General features: G+C 56.9%; 5 protein-coding genes across 5 annotated transcripts in view; 3 read left to right on the forward strand and 2 right to left on the reverse strand.

Annotated features, from left to right (window-relative positions):
• Nucleotides 1–93: 93 nt before the first annotated feature.
• On the reverse strand, nt 94–2,112 carry PTSG_07947 (MORN repeat-containing protein 4). Its single transcript, XM_004991692.1, has 5 exons — nt 1,795–2,112; nt 1,618–1,658; nt 1,267–1,353; nt 950–1,051; nt 94–688 (listed from the first exon to the last, which is right to left on the reverse strand). The coding sequence occupies exons 1-5, from the start codon at nt 1,844–1,846 to the stop codon at nt 509–511; spliced, it is 462 nt and encodes a 153-aa protein (XP_004991749.1). The 5' UTR covers nt 1,847–2,112; the 3' UTR covers nt 94–508.
• Nucleotides 2,113–2,126: 14 nt separating this feature from the next.
• Nucleotides 2,127–14,259, forward strand: PTSG_07948 (uncharacterized protein). The gene is made up of 26 exons (XM_004991693.1): nt 2,127–2,842; nt 3,037–3,120; nt 3,286–3,397; nt 3,579–3,695; nt 3,922–4,026; nt 4,351–4,561; nt 4,840–4,919; nt 5,064–5,169; nt 5,315–5,451; nt 5,638–5,748; nt 6,038–6,204; nt 6,359–6,467; nt 6,718–6,768; nt 6,934–7,117; nt 7,358–7,583; nt 7,785–7,934; nt 8,158–8,282; nt 8,528–8,743; nt 8,943–9,013; nt 9,267–9,332; nt 9,483–9,750; nt 9,996–12,422; nt 12,709–13,044; nt 13,264–13,359; nt 13,485–13,564; nt 13,780–14,259. Exons 1-26 carry the CDS (start codon nt 2,619–2,621, stop codon nt 13,819–13,821), a joined length of 5,901 nt encoding a protein of 1,966 aa, XP_004991750.1. The 5' UTR covers nt 2,127–2,618; the 3' UTR covers nt 13,822–14,259.
• On the reverse strand, nt 14,175–16,368 carry PTSG_07949 (uncharacterized protein). The gene has a single exon (XM_004991694.1). It carries the CDS (start codon nt 15,798–15,800, stop codon nt 14,667–14,669), a length of 1,134 nt encoding a protein of 377 aa, XP_004991751.1. The 5' UTR covers nt 15,801–16,368; the 3' UTR covers nt 14,175–14,666.
• Nucleotides 16,369–16,494: 126 nt separating this feature from the next.
• PTSG_07950 (uncharacterized protein) lies at nt 16,495–19,403 on the forward strand (the record flags this gene model as incomplete). The annotated part of the gene is made up of 9 exons (XM_004991695.1): nt 16,495–16,800; nt 17,190–17,262; nt 17,470–17,610; nt 17,837–17,902; nt 18,158–18,324; nt 18,459–18,567; nt 18,798–18,870; nt 19,029–19,129; nt 19,294–19,403. The coding sequence occupies 9 exons, from the start codon at nt 16,495–16,497 to the stop codon at nt 19,401–19,403; spliced, it is 1,146 nt and encodes a 381-aa protein (XP_004991752.1).
• A 368-nt stretch (nt 19,404–19,771) lies between these two features.
• PTSG_12660 (uncharacterized protein) overlaps nt 19,772–20,376 on the forward strand; it is a gene marked incomplete at its 5' end in the record, with an annotated part of 2,437 nt that continues 1,832 nt past the window's right edge. Inside the window, one exon of the mRNA XM_004991696.1 lies at nt 19,772–20,338. Coding sequence (XP_004991753.1) covers nt 19,772–20,338 — 567 coding nt within the window. The remainder of the gene's footprint in view (nt 20,339–20,376) is intronic.

Here is a 20,376-nt window from a genome sequence, read left to right on the forward strand (position 1 = left end):
GGTGTGGAACCGTGTGTGTGTGTGCGTGCGTGTGTGTGTGCGTGTGTGTGTGCGTGCGGCAATGAATTGCACACACATACACGCACTGATGCGTGTGCTTCTTTGCAGTGTGTATTGTATTGGACTGTGGAGGAGAAAGAAACACAACATCAACAACAACAACAACAACAACAACAACAGGACACGACGACGACACCCACAACCAGTGCCTACTTGACACCTCCTCACAGACAACAAGGACCGCAACAACAGCACTCCCACGCACGCACTACTAGCAATGTGAATGACAAAGTCCAGAGAGGCCAACGCTACAGCAGCCGCCCCCACATCACATGGTCCACCAACGACCGCAAATCAAGGATCATCATCACCATCATCACTGTCAAAGAAAGACCTTTCCTCCACCAACCAACCAACCAACCAACCAAGAAACCCCTGTTCCATGCACATCACCACCATCAGTCACAGTCAATCATCATCAATCACCATCAGTCGCCACCGCCGCACTTCACTTGAGTGCCGCTGCCTCGCTTGCCTTCTGTTGCGCCATCTGCTGTGCATCCTGTGCCTGGCGCACCGCTGCGGCCTGCTTGCCGCCGGTCACCAGCTTGCGGTCCTGGAACGTGCCCTCCTGTCGCGGGCGCCCGGGGCTGCCGTCAGGGAACGTCACCTTCCCCGCACCGTTGGCCTGCACACGGTTTTGTGTGTGTGTGTGTGTGTGTGTGTGTGTGTGTGTGTGTGTGTGTGTGTGTGTGTGTGTGTGTGTGTGTGTGTGTGTGTGTGTGTGTGTGTGTGTGTGTGTGTGTGTGTGTGTGTGTGTGTGTGTGTGTGGGTGGGTGTTTGCGGTTGAGTTGATGCATGTTCAGGGGTTGTTTGACTCGCACGAAATCTAGCGTTCCATGCACACACATACACACATGCACACATGTGCATACACACGGGGGCGCACCTTGCCGTCGTTGAACTCTCCCTCGTATTTCATGCCGTCCTTGCCCGAGAACACACCGTAGCCGTGGTACTTGCCGTCCGAGAACTGGCCCTCATACTTGGACTGCAGATAAAAGCCACCAAAGAAAGCGTGTGCACGTGCGCATGCGTGCGGAGGACGGGGGTGAGTAACAGTGTTGGCAGGCCAAGCTGCACACCAAGCGCACACAAAGAGCATCTGCACAGAATTCAAGTGCACACACATTGCACACACACACACACACACACATTGCACACACACACACATACACATTGCGTACACATGCATGTGATACGCACCCCATCAGCAAAGGTGAGCACGCCGTAGCCGCTGTTCATGCCGTTGGAGAACTCGCCCTTGTACGTCGTGTCATCTGCAAACTTGAGCTGTTACAAAAATACAAGAATCAGAGTCGATGCGAATGAGCTGGAGACATTAAGGCACAATGCAACTGAAACACACACACACACGTACACATACACACGGCACACACACATACACATACACACGCACGCAAGGGCACACACACACACACACACGCACGCACACACGCACACACGCACACACACGCGCGCAAATCAGCCAACCAAAGAGCACACGGATCAATCCTCCCCTCCTTCCTCCTCATACACACACACAGGTACACATACCACGCCAAGGCCATCGCGCTTGCCATCGCCGTTCCAGTGACCTGATCAACATCGCGCATCCAAATCACCAAGGAGTTAACACATGACAAGAAGACAAGCGCCACTGTTTCCATCGCCCCTTTCCCCCACCTTCGCGTCCTTCCCTGCTTCCACCATCAAGCTGCCATTCGCACTCACCCTTGTAGATGTCACCGTCGTCGTACTTGACCTCATGGATGCCCTCTGCCATGGCTGTTTGTCGCTGTGTGCTCCTCCGCTTTGTGCTTCAAAGAGAGAGTCTTGTCTGGGTGGGTCGGTGGTGATGGCAGTCCTCGTTGGCTGGAAGGATGAGTGCGTTGCTGATTGTTGTCGTGTTTGTGTGTGGCGGAATGCGATGATGGTGGATAGCGCCGCCTGCGTAGTCTTACTGCGCACTAAGCGCACAGTTCCCTTTTGCAGCGCAACAACGAATCGTATACTCTGCTCTCGCCTCCGCCCCCCTCAACACAAACAAACCAAAAACTGACAACAAGCAAGCAAGCAAGAAAGAAGAAGAAGAAGAAGAAGCACAGACAGATCCGTTTTTTTCGCACACACACACAACAACGTTGGCTTCTGTTGGTGTGTTGCGGATGCGATAGTGGGCTGACTGAGAGGAGAGTGATTTGATTGGTGCGCCTTGTTGGCGAGCAAAGAAGACGAAGAACAGCAACAACAACAACCTGCAACCTGCACGGTAAACCAAGCCAACAGCCGGCACAAGGCACTGGAGTTGTGTGGCACAGCCACAGCCACAGCCCGAGCCACAGACAGAAAGCGAGCTGTACGTGTACAGCTCAGCATCATCCACATCGCCATCGGCATTGTCATTGTCATTGGAGACGTTTGAAACAAGAGGCAAACCCACACACACCAAGCACACACGCACACGAAACAGGCAGCTCCTTCTTGTTGCGAGCAATCCCACTCCCCCACTCCCCTGTGAACCGCGATTCCCGTATTCTGAACCAGTAGCACCAGCCATGTCGGTGGTGTTCCGGCCAAAGAGCCGGCCAACCATCACGGTGGGCATGGAGCCGAAGGACAAGATGGCGTCGCTGCGGCGCTTCTCCAAGATCTCGGGCCTCTCTGTGGAGTCCGTGGTCGATGCAGCGCCAGATCCGCTCGACGACCGCCACGGCACCCAGGACCTTGCGCGGCTCTCCGAGCTCAACGAAGAGAACATCCTCAAGGAGCTCAAGCTCAGGTTTGTGGGGGTAGGGGATATGTGTGTGAGTGTTTGAGGAAGGCACCATGGTTGTGTGTGTGTGTGTCTGCACGTGTGTGGGTGTGTGTCTGCACGTGTGTGGGTGTGTGTGTGTACGAAAGCGGTTGAACATCCTTGCATGTGTGTTTCCCACACGTTTCTGTTCTCCTTCGTGTCTCGTGTGCTCTGCGTAGGTATCTGTACGACCTCATCTACACAAACGTCGGCGACATCCTGATTGCCGTCAATCCTTTTCACTCCATATCCGGCCTCTACGGGTATGCACGTGCTGCGCTGCTCGCTCACGTGGTGACTTCTGTTGTGTGTGTGCCTGTGTGTCCGTGTCTCTGTGTGTCTGTGTGTGTGTTCGCGCTGTGCCTGTAGTCCTCACGCATGTATGTTTGCACGCGTATGTGCATATGCATGGATGACTGATGCTTCAGAGAGGAGGCGAATCACCGCTATCTGCACACGTCGCCGCCATGTGACATCCCACACGTCTTCCGCGTGGCACAGAGCGCATACAAGATGCTCCTCGCAAACCACAAAAACCAGGTGTGTGTGTCACGATGTGTCTGGCACGTGTGAATTGGTGCTGTCCTCGTTGCTGTGCATGTGATGACGCTCGCTAAACCACAGATAACACACACACACTCACACACACACACACACACACAATATCACATATACACAACACACGCCTGCCTGCCTGCCGTTCGCGTGTGCGCGTGTGCAGTGCTGCGTGATTAGCGGGGAGAGCGGCGCGGGAAAGACAGAGACGGCCAAGTTGATTGTGGAGCATCTCCTGTCCATGTGCAAAGGCACCGGCGCCCTCGAGCAGCGCATCGTGGAGGTGCGGCCTTGTGTGCTGCTGTTCCTGCTGTTGTTTGCATGCGTTAAGTTGTGTGTGTGTGTGTGTGTGTGTGTGTGAGTTTGTCCAAGCTTTCTACACCGCGTCTCCTCCATCGAACGAACGTGTTCACCCTTCACCTTTGAACACACACATGCACACACAACACCCGCTCTCTCTCTCTCTCTCACTCGCACGCAATACAACATATCCACCGCGCCACCCGCAGGTGAACCCGCTGCTCGAGGCGTTTGGCAATGCCAAGACGGTCATCAACGACAACTCGTCGCGCTTTGGAAAATTCCTGGAGATCAAGTTTGGCTACTTTGGCGAGGTGCGCACTGCTCACTCGTGCGGGCGAATGAGTGTCGCCAATGTGTGCTGGTGTGTGTGTGTGTGTGTGTGTGTGTGTGTGTGTGTGTGTGTGTGTGTGTGTGTGTGTGTGCTGGGGTTGTCTTTCCAGCATGTGTGGTCGCGCCTGTGCATTGCCACAACAAGAACACTTGCAAAGTTGCACTTTTACGCAGCTGCATACACTCCATCACACCCTCCCTCCCTCACACACACACACACACACACACACACACACACACACACAACCACAACCACACAACCATGCTCAAACCCCACCCCCTCCATGCTCCACCCCATCCCTCAGGTGCTCGGTGCGCACCTGGCCGAGTATCTTCTGGAGAAGTCGCGTGTCGTGCGGCAGGCGGACGGCGAGCAGAACTTCCACGTCTTCTACTACATCTTCGGCGGCGCTCCGCAGGACACCAAGGAGCGCTTTGGCTTCTCAGACATCACCGACTTCCACTACCTGCGCGGCGGCCACAAGCACCTCACCCGCGATGTGGCCATCGACCTTGGTGCGCGCCGTGGTGGTGGTGGTGGCATGCAGGATGGTGCCGTGTTGCGTTGTGTGTGTGTGTGTGTGTCTGTGTGTGTACGTGTGTGTCTGTGTGTGTGTGTGTGTCTGTGTGTGTGTCTGTTGCGTTGTGTGTGTGTGGTGGAATTGGGTTGGTTTCCCCGTGTGTACCGCCTGTGTATTCGTTTGCGAACCCCCTCCCTCGCCCCACCTGCTCACACAGCCACAACCATGGAAATTCCAACTCTTTATGCTGTTGTTGGTGTGTCTTTGTGTTAGATGTGCCTGCGCTGACTGCGCAGTACCACAGCCTGCTGGAGGTCATGGAGGGAATCGGTTTCACCCACGAGGAAGCAGAGGTGTGTGGGCATGTGCATGCGCACGTTGTTCCTTGCTCGCATCGCCGTTCCGCGATGTGCACGCGTTTGGTCTCTCGACACACCTTAACTTCGTTCTGACCGCAAACACACACATATGCGCATGCTTTTGGTCGGCGCACGTAGTCCATGCACGGCATCATTGCGGCTGTGTTGCATCTTGGAAATGTGGACTTCTACGAGGCAGACTCAAGCTTTGCTGAAATCTCAACAGACAGCCCCATCAAGACAGGTGGGTACCCGTGACGTCGTGTGTGTCTGTGTCTCTGTCTGTGTGTGCGTGCATGTGTGTATAGGTATTTTGTTCTTTAATTGCTCACACACACACACACACGCACACACACACATACACACACACGCACGCACGCACGGCCCAGTTGCGCATCTGCTGGGGCTGCCTGTGGACACGCTGTGCCCGATGCTGGTGTCGACGACGACAGTGATGCGCGGCGAGCTCCTCAGGAAAAACTTCAACGTCGAAAAGGCCGAGGACAACCGCGACGCACTTGCAAAGGTCGTGATGGTCGTGATGGTCGTGTGCTTGTGCGTGTGTGTGTGTGTGTGTGTGTGTGTGTGTGTGTGTGTGTGTGTGTGCGTGCGTGCTTGTGTACAACCTTCCCCCCCCCCTTTTTTTTGTTTTGTTTCCCCTTCGCATCGCACCTTCTTCACTCATACGAACATGCACCCATCCCTCCTTCAGGCAATGTACGGGCGGCTGTTTGCGTGGATTGTGAGCAAAGCGAATGCGCTGCTGAAACCGCGCGGCCCGGCATACGAGCGCTCAAAGAGCATCCAAGGCGGCATCTCAGAGGTGTGTACACGTGTGTGTGTGTGTGTGTGTCTGTGTCTGTGTCTGTGTGCGTGTGTGTGGTCAACTGCTTCCCGCGCACGTTGTTGTCAGACATTCCAACCATGTACATAATCGCCTGCACACATGTACACATGCGCACAAGCGCAAACACTCACAATCCCGCACATCTTTCTCTCACGCACTTGCACACTCACTCACACGCACACATACACACACACACACACACATACACGCACACACACGCACACACGCACACACACACACACACCGACGCGCACAATTCTCTCAGGTTGGCATCCTGGACATTTTTGGCTTTGAGAACTTTGAGAACAACTCGTTTGAGCAGTTTTGCATCAACACGGCCAACGAGCAGCTGCAGTATTACTTCAACCAGCACATCTTCGCCTGGGAACAAAGTCTCTACGAGGAGGAGGCACTCCCGCTCACAGCCATCAAGTGCGCGCTCCCTTGCTGTTTGTTGTGTTTGTGCGCATGCGTGTGTGTACATGTGTGTGTGTGTGTGCTTGATCACCGCTTCTCCCCATCCTCTGCCAGACCTTCTACTCATCATTCATCCACTCACTCCCCAATGCCGTGTCGATTGATGCAGGTACAAGGACAATGCGGGTCTGCTTGACATGATTCTCGGCAAACCCCTCGGCCTCTTTGCGCTCCTTGATGAGGAGTCAAATTTCCCCCGCGCCTCCCCAACCAGCCTGGTGCGTCGTGCGCCTCGTGTTGTGCGTGTGTGTGTGTGCACTGTGTGTGTGCGTCTCGTGTTGTGTGCGTGTGTGTGCGTCTCGTGTTGTGTGCGTGTGTGTGCGTCTCGTGTTGTGTGTGTCTGTGTGCACTGTGTGCGTCTCGTGTTGTGTGCGTGTGTGTCTGTGTGTCCATACTGATTGTGCGCATTTTGTGTGCGCTCACTCTGTCGTTGCTGATGGGTGTCGTCCTGCCGCTTGTGGTCTGCAGCATCGCAAGTTCATCAAGGCCAAGGACTCATGTGCTTGGAAAGGGCTCTCGGTGCGTACTTTAACGTCCACACTCCACTGCATATTCTTTGCTTCGTGCACACACACGCGCGTACACGCGCATATGCACACACGCACACACACACACACATGCACACCTCCACCAACATCACATCTCAACCAAATCCCTCTTCTACCCCTGCCCCCCCCCCTTCAGCTGCCTGAGACGAGCCACCAGCGGCGACCGACAATAGCGATGCGCGGGCGCAAGGGAGACACAATCACGCCCTCGGAGACAAAGGGGTTTGGACCGTTCTTCGTCATCCACCACTACGCAGGCAACGTCGTGTACGACTGCCACTCCTTCCTGGAGAAGAACCGCGACACGCTGTCCCAGCTCGGTTGGTGTCGTGCTCTTGTGTTGCTAGGTGGTCTTGGGGATGTGGCGGTTTGGTGTGCACAACGCGACAGTCTTGAACTCGCGCTTCAACATCACAGTGCACTCGCACTCAAACGCGCGCGCTCACACTCACACACTCCTACACGCAACACATTCACCCATGCGCGCATACACTCGCGCACATGTACACTCACTCCCCCACTCACCCACTCACCCACTCCCACGCCCCAATACGTTACAGTCATCACGAACATGCGGGAGTCGCGCTTCGTGTTTCTGGCCAATCTGTTCCGGGAGAAGATGACGCGTACGGGCTCAATGCGCCGCCCGCCAGGCAGCAGCCGTGCTAGTGGTAGGCGCCGTCCGACTCTGAGAGACAACGCAAAGCTCTCCGTGTCCGCCAATTTCAAAAACTCGCTCCTGGACCTCATGCACAAGATGCAGCATGCACAACCACACTTTGTCCGGTGCGTACAGGCACACACGCAAATGGCATGCTCGTGCGTGCGTGTGTGTGTGCGTGTGTGTGTGTGTGTGTGTGTGTGTGTGTGTGTGTGTGTGTGTGTGTACACAACTATGTGGTAGACTTGAATTTTGTCTCACTTGACAATTCCAACGCATTCACCCCGCCACACTCACACGCGCGCGCGCGCGCATTTTCTGCACAGGTGCATCAAGCCCAACGACCAGAAGATCGCGCACAGCTTTGTCGGGGAGCGGGTGAAGCAGCAGCTGCGATACACGGGCGTCCTGGAGACGACACGCATTCGCCGTGACGGCTTCTCCATCCGTATGCCCTTTGCAGACTTCCTCAACAAGTACGCGACTGTGGCTGTGGCTGTGTGTGCTGTGCTGTGCGTGTGTGTGTGCTGTGCTGTGTGTGTGTGCGTGTGTGTACTTATGGTTGCTGCTGTTGTTGCCGTTTGTTGTGTGACACTCTTTGTATCCACTGACGTCTGCGGCGTTGCAACATTACCACCACCCGTCCCCCTCATCCCGTCCTCCCTTCGCATCATCCCCTCTCCTCTTCCTCCACTGCAGGTACCAGACGCTTGGGTTCAAAGGCTCTGAACTGCGGGACTGGACGGAGGTTGAGGACACGAGCGAGCTCAGGGTGGCCTGCCAGCGCATCATCAAGCGATGCAGCCTCAAGGGCGCACAGCTCGGTAAATACACACATGCACACACACTTGTACACACACATACACACACACATGCACACACACTTGTACACACAGACACACATTGCCGCTCTGTGTGCGAGTGTGCCCTGCTTCTTGAGCTGTCTGTGCATGTTCGGTCTTTCCTTCACATACTACCTTGCCTCACACACACACACACACACACACACACACACACACACACGCACACACGCACACATCCTTCACCTCTGTTGTGCCGTGGACACCAGGGCTGACGCTTGTGTTCCTGAAGTACTACCACGGCGAGAAGCTGATGCTGCTGATGGAGAAGCAGGTGGCGATGGCCACGGTGCTGACGAAGAATGCGCGCCGGCTGCTGGCTGTGCGCGCCCTGGCCCGCCTGAAGAAGGAGAAGGAGAGACGCGAGGCCGAAGAACGCGCACGCAGGGAGCGCGAAGAGGCAGAACGCATCGCGCAGGAGCGAAGTGCGTACTCACATGTTGTCGTGTGTGTGTGTGCGTGTGTGCGTGTGTGCGTGTGTGCGAATGTGTGTGTGCGAATGTGTGTGTGTGGTGTGTGTGAGGAGAAGTACTTGTTATGCATGCGTGTATGCATGTGTATGTGGCTGTTCTTCGCTCAAACACCATCATCCTCTGTCCAATTTTCCCCACCCCACCACACCAGTCCGCAAAGAGCGGGAAGCGGCTGAAGCGGCGGCGCGGGAAGCAGAAGAGGTCGCACGCCGTGCTGCCGCGGTAATGTCTTCTCCGCAGCTTGCTCTTTGTGTGTGTGTGTGTATGTGTGTGTGTGTGTGTGTGTGTGTGTGCGTGCGTGTGTGTGTGTGTGTGTGTGTTGCGTTCGCTTGTGGCGGTTTTGTCGGAGTACACGCGGCTTTGTGTTGAGCATGATTCGTCGTGGCGTTCGAGCATGTCCTTGTTCTTGTGCCCATGGCAAGTCAGCGCCATCTTCCTGTTCTCACTGCACATGCGCAACCGCTTTGAATGCCAGGCCGAGGCCGCCACGCTGAAGCGCAAGCAGCTGCGCGACGCCCAGCTCGCCAAAGAGCGCGCAGAGGTGAGGCCGCTCAACTCCACATCTGTCGTGTGCTGTGTCAGTGTGTACGTGCACACGCAATGATAGTAACTCTCATTCCTTTCCTCATCGTTACCAACACACACACACACACGCACGCACAACGCCCACACCGCACACCAACTGCCACAGGCTGCGCGCCAGGCTGCGCTTGCGGCGGAGGAGGAGGCGCGGCGTGAGCTCGAGGAGCGGGTGCAGCGGGAGCGGGCGGACGAGGAGAAGCGAGCAGAAGAAGAACGCGCACAACAAGAGGCAGAGCAGAGGGAGAGGGACGAGCGCAGGAAACGCCTGGAGGAAGAGTACATGAAGGCAAAGAAGAACAGCAGGCGGGACAGCATCGTCTCTATTGGCTCCGTCGTCGGCACCGTTGGCCCCAAACACGGCAAACGGCTCGGCGCAGGTGTGTGTGCGCGCGCGCGCGCGCGTGTGTGTGTGTGTGTGCATGTGCATGTGTGTGTGTGTGCATGTGCATGTGCATGTGTGTGTGTGTGTGTGTGCACATGTTGTTCATCCATGTTGATGAGCAAGACCACTTCGACGAATGTGACCACAATCACCTGCACCTTGCACCTCCCTCACCGACACGCCCCCTTCCCCACCTTCACTCTTTTTCCCCTCAACAAAACACGATGCTCGCGTGTGCAGGCGGCGACGATACGGACGAGGAGGATGGCGATGCGTTTGCGCTTGTGTTTGATGACGAGGACCTGAGCCCCGAGGAGCGCGAAGAGCTTCGTATGCGCGCTGCCGAGCGGCGCTTGGCAGAACAGCGGCGGCAGCAGCAGCTGAAGGAAGAGCACGAGAGGCAGCGCCGCCAGGAGGAGGAGGAACACATGCGCAAGCTGAGGGAGATTCAGGAGTATGAGGAGCAGCAGAAGCGCAAGCGCGACGAGGAGCTGACGAAGGAGCTGGACGCGTGCAACGAACGTGTGCAGGCGCTCGACTTTGGCTCGTTTGCGTTTGGCGGTGGCGGCGGCGGTGGTCTGTTCGGCACCACGCCCACCGCGACGAAGAAGGAGGATGACGCCGAGGAACAGAAGAAGAAGAAGCAGCAGCAGCAGCAGCAGCAGCAGCAAGAAAATGAAGCCAAGAAGAAGGAAGAACAGGAGGCGCAGGCGCAGGCAGCTGAGGACAAGACCTCAACAGCGAAGCGTGGTGGCGGTTTCCTGGGCCTGTTCAAGAAGAGCTCGCCTGCTTCCTCACCGCCCAAAACCAAGCCTTCCTCCAATGATACAGCCACACCAGCATCAACAACATCATCAACATCAACATCAGCTGCAGCTTCATCTGAGCGCGTTGAGCGCCGCAAGAGCACCAAGTCGCCTGTGCCTCCACCGGTGAAGCCACGGCCGTCATCACAGCTCCGAGCAGCATCGCCGTCTCTCCTCTCGTCGTCATCGTCGTCGTCGCTGGCGTCGTCTGCAGCCTCTGCAACAACAGCTGCTACAGCAACGCCCGGTGCGCCCGTTCCGAAACCGAAGCCGCGACCAAAGCCAAAGCCGCGCACGGGCCGCTCAGCCACAGTGTCCACGGGCGTGCCCACACCAACACACCGACCACAGCAGCAGCAGCAACAACAACAACAGCAGGGGCAGGCAGCAACAGCGGCGACTGCAGCGGCGGCAAAGGCGAGCGAAACATCAACACCAGCACCAGCACCAGCAGCACCAGCGCCAGCACCAGCACGGCGACAGACAACAGCAGGAGACGGCGCGCCGCGGAGGCGAAAGCTGGTGCGCGGCGGGAACAAGAAGGAAGCACCTGTGCTGCCGGAGTTCAAGCAGGCTGTCGATGCGCTAGCGGACCTGGAGAAGTACCTTGATCCGTGGACGTCAACGGTGCGCATTCGCCCGTCGCGCAGTGCCCCGTCCGCTGTTGCCGTTGCCGGGCCCGTGCAGGCCGGGGCACACGCCGAAGACACGCGCCCAAGTGGTGATGACAACGCTGGCAGCGCGAAGACAGACGATGCCGCAAACGAGAGAAGGCATGATGGCGACAGCAGCAGCGATGACAAGACGGATCGCGGCGGTGAGGGGCGAACGCCGCCACCGGTGTCGCCGAAACCAGCGCGGCGGGCAGGGCAGCTGTCTGCGGAGACGAAAGGGACGTCCACCATCTCCATTGGCGGCGAACTTGGGTCCTCATCCACAACGTCGCAGCCAGCGACACCGACCGTCGCAGCAGCAGCCACAGCAAGAGCCACCACCACAACAGCGACCACAGCAACAGCCTCAGGAACAACCGCAACAACAACCACAACAACAACAACAACAGCGACAGCAACCATGGCGGTGGCTGGGAGTGCGGATGAGCCGAAGCCGAGGCGACGCAAGCTGGTGCGTGGCGGCAACGCCCACAAGCCAAAGGTGCTGCCGGAGTTTGCGGACGCCATGTCCGCGCTGGAGGACTTGGAGTCACATCTGAATCCCTGGCAGAACACGGTGCGCATCAAACTCGGGCGGTCGCGGCCCACGGACTCCAACGAGAACTGCTCATCTACGGACGATGTGCCACAGGCCGGGCCCGTGGCTGCAGGCAAGGTGCCGTCGCCTCTGGCAGCGGCGCGTGCAGCGGTGATGAAGAGCGAGGGCGGCAGTGCATCCACTCATGACGGTGATGACGGTGATGATGGTGGTGATGGTGGTGATGGTGATGGTGCTTCGCGCCTGGATGCGGCGACGAGCAGTGCTGGCAGCGGAGAGATTCGCACGAACATCTTCAACCCGGCAGCGCACACGCACCAGCGCACCGTGTCCATGGACGATGAGCTGAGTGTTTCAGAGGAGAAGCCCATCCCACGACACCACGCAGCCACGTCCGCTGCAGCCGGCAAAGCGGCCAACGGCCCGACACCGTCAGCATCAGCGTCATCGTCGTCACCAGCGTCGGCAGCCAAGCCCGCAGGCCCGCGGAGGCGAAAGCTGGTGCGTGGCGGTAACAAGAAGGAGGCACCTGTGCTGCCCGAGTTTCGGGAAGCGATGGATGCACTGGCAGATCTCAACGGGTTCCTGGAACGGGAGGAGTCTGTCACAGACATGCTGACCAGTTCGACCGACAACGACGTCCTAGGAGGTGCTGTAGTGCCTTTCAGTGTGCTGCTCATGTGTCTGCTGTGCTTATGTCTGTCGATGTGTGATCGCAGTGTTCGTACGTGTGCTTCGGTATTTTTTTTCCGGGGGGGGGGGGGCTTTGTGTGTTTGCTTGGCTGGGTTTCGCCTGCTTGTTCTATGCTGGACTGTGAGTTTGCGAATGGCATTCATTATCTTTCATCTTACCCCTTGCCTCTTTGTCTTCTTCTTCTTCTTCTTCTTCTCTTCCTCTTCCTCTTCTTATTCTCTCTCGCACCCCGTCATTGCAGGTGTTGATGGGCGGCGGCGGACCAGCTCAGCCCGCAAACGCGCGACTGCCGAGGAAGTGGAGGCGCTCTCGGGCGTGCTGATGGTCTCTGGCTCGTCCGCCAGCAGCGGTGCAAGCAACGGCGCAGGCACCAGCCCGGACAGCCACCGCGCAGGCGCTCGCGGTGGCCATGACAACGCCGAAGGTGCTGTCGATGATGACGACGATGATGACGACGATGGGGAGGAGAACATTGACAGCAGGCAGCGGGAGGGCGTGTCCATGCGCAAGGACAGCACGAAGCGCGGGAACCGACGCGCGATATCAGAGGCGCAGAAACTGGAATGGCGCAAATCAGGTCGGTGCCCAGTGCGTCTTTTGCGCGCGCGCGCGCGTGTGTGTGTGTGTGTGTGTGTGTGTGTGTGTGTGTGTGTGTGTGTGTGTGTGTGTGTGTGTGCGTGTGCGTGTGCATGTGTGCGTGTGCGTGTGCATGTGTGCGTGTGCATGTGTGCGTGTGCGTGTGCATGTGTGTGTTTGCTCACACTGTTGCTGTTGTGTTGTTTTGTTTCTTTCACAGTTCGGAAAGCGTCCAAGTCATTGCGGCTGGAGCACGCCGACAACATGGGCGCCATTGACGTCGACGGTCAAGTGCTGCGACCCGAAGATCTCCTCTGTACGTTTGAGCTGCGCTGTGTGCGTGTGTGTGTGCGCGCGCGATGACGACCGTCATGCATGCCACTGCCCTCCTTTCTTACGCCACTCCCCTTGCGTTCCTGCATTCCTGCGTGTCTCCTGCAGCGCTGGATGAGAGCCGCCGCGTTGCGCTGCTCAACCTCGTCAAGCGTGGCGAACTCACCGTGCAGGAGGCCTTGGCTCATGTGAGTCCATATATGTGTGGGTGTGCGTTTACGTCTGTGTACACGTGTGCATGTGTGTGGTGGGGTTGTGTCTGTATGTCTGTCTGTCTGTCTGTCTGTCTGTCTATGTGTGTTCTGGATTGCCTTGTGTGCTTAACTGCGTTGTTCGTTTTGATTCGTTGAGTCGCCGCTGACACAACCGCCTCCATCACACGCGCTGTTCCGTTCCATCACAGGTTGCGGAGACGAAGCAGAGGAGCAACTGCGTTCTTCAGTGATTGTTGTGGCTAGCTAGCTTGATGTCACCTCCACCAAACCGCACCCACTTCACATACACACACACACACTTTACATACACACGCACTTTTCGCTCATTCCCTGTCGCGTTTTGTTGACTTTGCCACCACGGTTACTTTAGTGTTTTGTCGTCCTTTAACTGCTTCTCTTGCCACTCTCCATCGTTCATCCTTGCTTCTCTGTTACGTTTCCACCTCACCTCAAGCGCAAGCACGCAAGCAGGCCGGCGCTTTGCTTGGTCTGGTTCGCTTTCTTTCCTCACCCTCCCTTCACAGACAAACGCAGCGAGCAGGTGGTGGTTGTTGGCAACACGTGCTGTTAATGTTAAACGCTGGCTGGACTTGGTGCTTGGTGCGTGCTTGTTTATGTGACTCAGACACTGTGAAAACAAGAGGTAACGAAATGAAATTGACACCACACATGCAAGGAAGCAGTGAGGGCGGAAGAAAGCACGAAAGAAAGGCAGGGGCAAAGCAAGTGGGGGCAAGTGGGCGCAATCAACACAAGGGGCCAAGCCAAGCATGAACACACGCATGACATTGACACAGGGAAGCGAGGTAACGCGAATGGAACAAAGGTTGGACAACAGCAAGAGGCAGAGCAAGAGCTAACAAAAGAGTTGCCCAACAGCAACAACAACAAGAACACGCACACACACATGCAAGCACGCAGGGGAGATTAGGGAGAAAGGATGAAATTCAAAAAGCAAGGGGCAGAGCAAGTACAGCAATAAGCAAAAGGGTCAGCAAAGAACTCACACACGCGCGCACACACACACACACTCATACGCACTCATACACACTCATACAAGGAAGGCAATCATCGGTCAGTGGACAAGTGTGTCGTGCGTGATGGGCGGCTGTGCGAGGTCGGGATCGCTGGTGTCGGTGGGCCACTCCTCGCCAAGCAAGAGGGCGTTGATGCGAGGCGTGCGCGTCGGGCGCAGCTGCTCAATGTCGTAGGCCTCTTTGGGGTTTTCCGAGACGCGCGCCAGCAGCGCCGTGTCCTCGCTCGTGCTGCGGCGAACGGGCAGCGAGAACAAGGAAGAGCCCCAATGCGGGGTGACCCGGTTTGTCTCAAACGCCTTCTCCAGCACCTCGGTGTGCTCGTGCGTGACGTCCTCGCGTGGGCGGTGGCAGACATACACGACGCCGCGCCACTGCGACCAGGGGTCACTGCGGTCAATGGGCGCGCCCTCGTCCTGGCCCTTGGCAGAGTGCACGAGGGAGGAGAGCCAGAGGATGAGGCTGCCCTTGTTGGTGTGGACGCACGTCTGAAACGCGCCGCCCTCGTCGCACACGCGCGTCTTGATGTCATCCAGGGTCTGGCGGGTGAAGAGGTGAAAGTCGCCGACGACCTTGCGGCCGCCCGCACGCTCCGCGTCAAGAAACTCCTGCATGTGGGTGTGGGACTTTGGGGAGCAGCGGAAGGCGGCGGTGGTGTTGGTGAGCACGACCTGGCCCTGGATGCACTTGGAGATGTTGTCAATGTCGTGGGTTTGGTCGACGTGGGCCCAGTCGCGGTCTGGGTTGTGAAAGGGGGCGGTGGGCGGCTTGACGTTGATGCCGTCGCAGCTGGTGACGAAGCGGGTGATCTCGCGCCCGCGCAGGCCGCTGTAGGCGTGCTGGAAGACGGCGCGCACGCGGTCGTCGCTGCGGATGCGCCAGACAATGGGGAACTGGGCCACCAGGCTGTGGTACATGCCAACGGTGGGAGGGCCGGACGGCAGGTTGCCGCGCTGCCACGATTCCGGGTCGCGCGTGACGGCCGGGCACAGGGCATGGAAGGAGTCGAAGAGGTGCTCCATGGTGGCGTCGCATTCGGCGGCAGAAAGGACATTCTCCACCACCACAACGCCGTCTGACCGGAGGTGCCGGGTCACCTCATCCCGTAGGTTTGGGTGCGTGAAATCGACACGCGGAACCGTGTCCTTGCACGCTGCACACGGTGCTGTTGGCATTCTGTTCAATTGGTGAGTGAGCACAGAGAGAGGTGGGGAAGGGAGGGGAAGGGAAGGGGTGCGTGCGTGTGAGTGGGTGTGGCGACGATCGAGGGTGAATCAGTGCAAGGTGGGGCGTGTGCGAGAGTGGAATGAAATGAAAGCGGGGTGGAAGGGCAAAAGGAAAGGCACTGACAGTGGTGAGTCAGCAGGGAACAAAAATACAACCAACAACGCACAAAAAAAGAGAGAGAAGAAAGTTACGCTTGTTGCACACAACACAACAACGAAGAGTGTGGGGCGGGTTCGATGCGCTGACAGCACGGGAAGAAAAGAGGGCTGGCAACACTGGAGATCGCTCCATTGTGGGTTGATTTCACTGATATGCTTAACATGTCAGGGCGTGGGGATACCGCCAAAGACAGACATGCTCGAATGCACAGTTTGGACAGAGGAAGGAAGGGGGGAGAGGACAGGGAGAGGGGAAGAAGAACGAGAGCAGGAAGAAGAACGAGGCTTACCATCTTGGTTGGTTCGTTGCACACGCGTGCGTGCGTGTGTGCTGCTGTGTGAAAACTTGTGAATGCGGAGTGGAAACTTGTGTAAGTTGCATGTGCAATTGTCATCTGCAATTTGCAACGCGAGCGAAATTGTCAAGCAAGGGCAGGACAGAAAGTGAAACGACGACGGTTTTCATTTTCGCGTTGTGCTGCTGATGCTGAGGATGAAGATGAACATGAGGATGATGATGAAGATGATGTTGGTGCTGGCGGTTGCCGTCGCTGTGGGCGTGGAGGCCCGTGGCGGCCGTGGGCGGCTGTCCAACTTCCTCAACAACGACAGCGGCCCTTCCGGCAACTCGCTGCGCAAGTTCAACACGCGCGCCAACCCAATTGCACGCGATGACCTTGATGCACTGTCCGGCTCCAGCGAAGAGAACATTGGCCTGTGCGCCTCCACCCCGAGCGTCGCCAACCTCAACACCAGCATGCCCATCCCAGACTCCTACAACTCCCACGAGGTATGCGTGTGTGTGTTGTTTGTTGTTGCTGTTGTTGTTGTTGTTGTTGTTGTTGTTTAAGTTGTTGTTGTTGTTGTTGTTGTTGTTTAAGTTGTTATTGTTGTTGTTGTTGTTGTTGTTGTTTAAGTTGTTGTTGTTGTTTACATAAGTTGTTGTTGTTGTTGTTGTTGTTGTTGTTGTTGTTGTTGTTGTTGTTGTTTAAGTTGTTGTTGTTGTTGTTGTTGTTGTTGTTGTTGGTATGTAGCTTGGTGTCACTTGCTTGCCCACCTACCAGACACACACACACACACGCACACACACACTCTCTCTCTCACGCACACAACGCACACGTATCACACACACACAACCACCTCCTCGCTTACGCCGGACCATTTGCTCGCTACCTTCAGGCATACAGCAAGTGCAAGCCAGACATCCTCCAGCAAGGATCCTGCGGCTCCTGCTGGGCCTTTGCCACCACAGGTGCGTGTTGACCTTCCTTTGCTTCCAAACCATCTGCGTGCGTGTCTATGTGTGTTCGTGTTTGCGCGCTTGCGCCGTATCCTGTGCCCGCCAACGCCAGTCCTGCAAGCGACCAGTGTCAACACCACCACAAACAACACGACGCAATGCTGTGCTCGCTGCATGTCGCATTCACGACGACTACTGCATGACGCAATACCGCGGCAGGTGTTCTGGCCCAACGCATGTGCATCAAGAGCGAGCAGATTGGCCAGGGCTACGAGCTTGCACCGCAGGCGCTCGTCAGCTGCACGGACCAGATTTGCTACACCAAGGCCGGTGACAGGTGCAGCTCCCCTTCCTCCACTTGTGAGTACATATGTATCTGTGCGTGTGTGTGTGTGTGTGTGCGTGTGTGTGTCTGTGTGCATGTGTGACTGCGTGTGTTAACCTCTCCTCTTCTCCTCTTCTCTCCTCTTGTGTCTGACCTGCATACTTGCCTTCTGCATCCGCGTAGTTTTGCCGTGCCACAATCACCCTCACACACACACACGCACACTCACTCACTCACTCACTCACGCCCGTGCTTGCTCAGGCTACTGCTCCCTCGGCTGCGACGGCGGCTACCCGGACGGCGCTTTCCGCTTCATGCAAGACGAAGGTCCGTGATGACGTGCGAAATTGAGTGGGGCGTGTGGGTGTGTGTGTCGGTATCGAGAGTCGTTTGGCTTGTCTACACCAACAAACGTGAACGCAAGCATTCACACACACACGCACGCACACGCACGCACACACACACACACACACACACACACGCACGCACACACACACACACACACACACACACACACACACACACACACACACACACACACACACACACACACACACACACACACACACACACACAAAATAGGCATTACGCCTGAGCTGTGCGTGAAGTATGTGAGCAAGGACGGGACGGACCCGCTGGAGTGCTCGGATGTGCAGACGATGGTCAGCGAGTGCACTGCCACGTCAAACGCCACCGTCAACGGAGACAGATGCTACTACCACAGCAGCAGCGACATTGAGACAATCCAGGTGTGTGTGTGTGTGTGTGTGTGTGTGTGTGTGTGTGTGTGTGTGTGCGTGCGTGTGTGTGTGCGTAGAAGACGACCGTCATCACGATGTGCTGATTCGTTTGCCGGTGCACCGTGTATCTGTCTGGAGTGCAGCGCGACATTATGCAACACGGCCCAGTGCTCGCCAGCTACGAGGTGTTTGAGGACTTTGGCGAGTACGACAGCGGCGTCTACACGTGCCCAGACGACGGCAGTGACTCAAGTCGGTTGCGCTGCAGCTTGTGTGTTTGTGTGTCCGTGTCTGTTTGTGTCTGGCTGTGTCTCTGTTTGTGTCTTTGTTTATATGTGCTTCTGCTTTCCTTTCTTTCTGCGCTTCTTCGTTTGCTTCTGTGCATCTGCTTGTGTTCTGGACTGCATTAGCTCATCCCAACGCCTTGGTTGCTGCTGCTGCGTGCGCGAATCGCTCTCCCCACACTGGTTGTTTGTGCACAGTTGGCTGGCACGCCGTGATCATCGTGGGCTGGGGTGTTGAGGACAACACGCCATATTGGCTGGTCCAGAACAGGTGCGCTATGGCACGTGCACTTCTTCCGCCCACACATACGCACACACAAACAGCACACTCACACACTCACTCACTCACTCACGCACTCTCTCACTCACTCACTTTCACTTTCACACACTCACTCACTTTCACACGCGCCCACGCACCTACATTGCCAGCTGGGGCACTGGCTTTGGAATCGACGGCTACTTTAAGATTGCTCGCGGCACCAATGAATGCAACATTGAATCCCGCCTTGTCACTTCGCTCGTCAACACAGGTGCGTGTCTGTGTGTGTGTGTGTGTGTGTGTGTGTGTGTGTGTGTGTGTGTACATGTGCATTGCATGCTCCTGCGCTGTTGTGTGCGTGCTTCCACCCCCTCCCCCTTCCGCTCACACACACACATACGCACACACATGCATACGCACACACACATAATGCAGAGGGCGTGGTGTTTGCGTCCACGTCGGGCGCAGCTGTTGCCAAGCCAGCCACCGCATTTCTGGCTGTCGCTGTCGCCGTTGCGGTTGCGGCCATTTTCAGCACCAACTGAAACGCCTGCTGAATTTCCTGCAATATCTTTTGTTTATTTTCTCCCACTCCTATTTTTGGACACCGCGGTCCTCCGTTTTTTTTTTTTTTGTGCTGAGTCAGTCACCGCCCACACCCAACACACTGGCAACACACAGACAGCCAACGCAGCAATGCCGTCGTCCTCCTCTGCGTCTGCATCTGGTGCACGAACAAACACACTCATGAGCGGTGTGGTGGCTTGATGTGGTTGCATTTATTCTCACCACAAGTGATCTTCCCTCCCCCCTCCCCTTGGCACCGCCCCAATCAATACGCAGGCTAAGTGCTTTCATCACACGCGTTGTGAACACCACACAGCCACAATAAGACCACTTCAACAAACCAACCATGCACCGGTCATCCTCCTTGCCTTGCCTGCACGCGCACGCTGAGGCGCAGACGTCACACCAACAACAACAACAACGGGCAGTCATCCGGCTTCGGTGCCCGTCTGTGGCAGACTCCCGCCCCCACAGCCTGCACTACCCACGATCGCCTTCGCCAACCAAGGCCGTCGCCACCGCCCAGAACAAGAAGCCGCAGCCCACCGGCTGCTATCACCATTTTGACATGCACGCGCAGCAGCATCGCAAGCAGGCCCCCTTCCTGAGCAGGATGCGGTCCACACACACCTGCGACGCGTGCCCCGACAGCAACGACGCTCTGCAACAAGAACGGCTGCAGCTCGAGCAGGAGCGACGAACAGAGGAGGAACAGCACCAGCACCAGGAGGAACAGGAACAGGAGCAGCACAGCCAGCAGGTCATCACCATCACGCCGCCCAGCGCACATGTGAGTTCGTCCAGCATCCGCAGCGCAGCAACCTGCGACTGCAGCAGCAGCAGCAGCAGCAGCACCTCAGACACTGCCAGCGCAGCGTCGTCCACCGCATCAACGCCAACCCGCGGATCCACCGTCAGCCTGCACCCGCCGCTTGAGCACCACCACCGCGG

This window comes from Salpingoeca rosetta (assembly GCF_000188695.1).
Source record: "Salpingoeca rosetta unplaced genomic scaffold supercont1.19, whole genome shotgun sequence".
Taxonomy (NCBI): Eukaryota; class Choanoflagellata; order Craspedida; family Salpingoecidae; genus Salpingoeca; species Salpingoeca rosetta.

Bases quoted from the DNA above. Each gene is read 5' to 3' on its own strand.
- PTSG_07947 (XM_004991692.1), bottom strand. From the start codon at position 1,846: ATGGCAGAGGGCATCCATGAGGTCAAGTACGACGACGGTGACATCTAC. The intron at 1,659-1,794 runs GTGAGTGCGAAT...GATGTTGATCAG, and splicing joins CGACGGTGACATCTACAAGG to GTCACTGGAACGGCGATGGC. The intron at 1,052-1,266 runs GTGCGTATCACA...TTTTATCTGCAG, and splicing joins TGCTCACCTTTGCTGATGGG to TCCAAGTATGAGGGCCAGTT.
- PTSG_07948 (XM_004991693.1), top strand. From the start codon at position 2,619: ATGTCGGTGGTGTTCCGGCCAAAGAGCCGGCCAACCATCACGGTGGGC. The intron at 4,027-4,350 runs GTGCGCACTGCT...CCCATCCCTCAG, and splicing joins AGTTTGGCTACTTTGGCGAG to GTGCTCGGTGCGCACCTGGC. The intron at 7,584-7,784 runs GTGCGTACAGGC...TTTTCTGCACAG, and splicing joins GCACAACCACACTTTGTCCG to GTGCATCAAGCCCAACGACC.
- PTSG_07949 (XM_004991694.1), bottom strand. From the start codon at position 15,800: ATGCCAACAGCACCGTGTGCAGCGTGCAAGGACACGGTTCCGCGTGTC.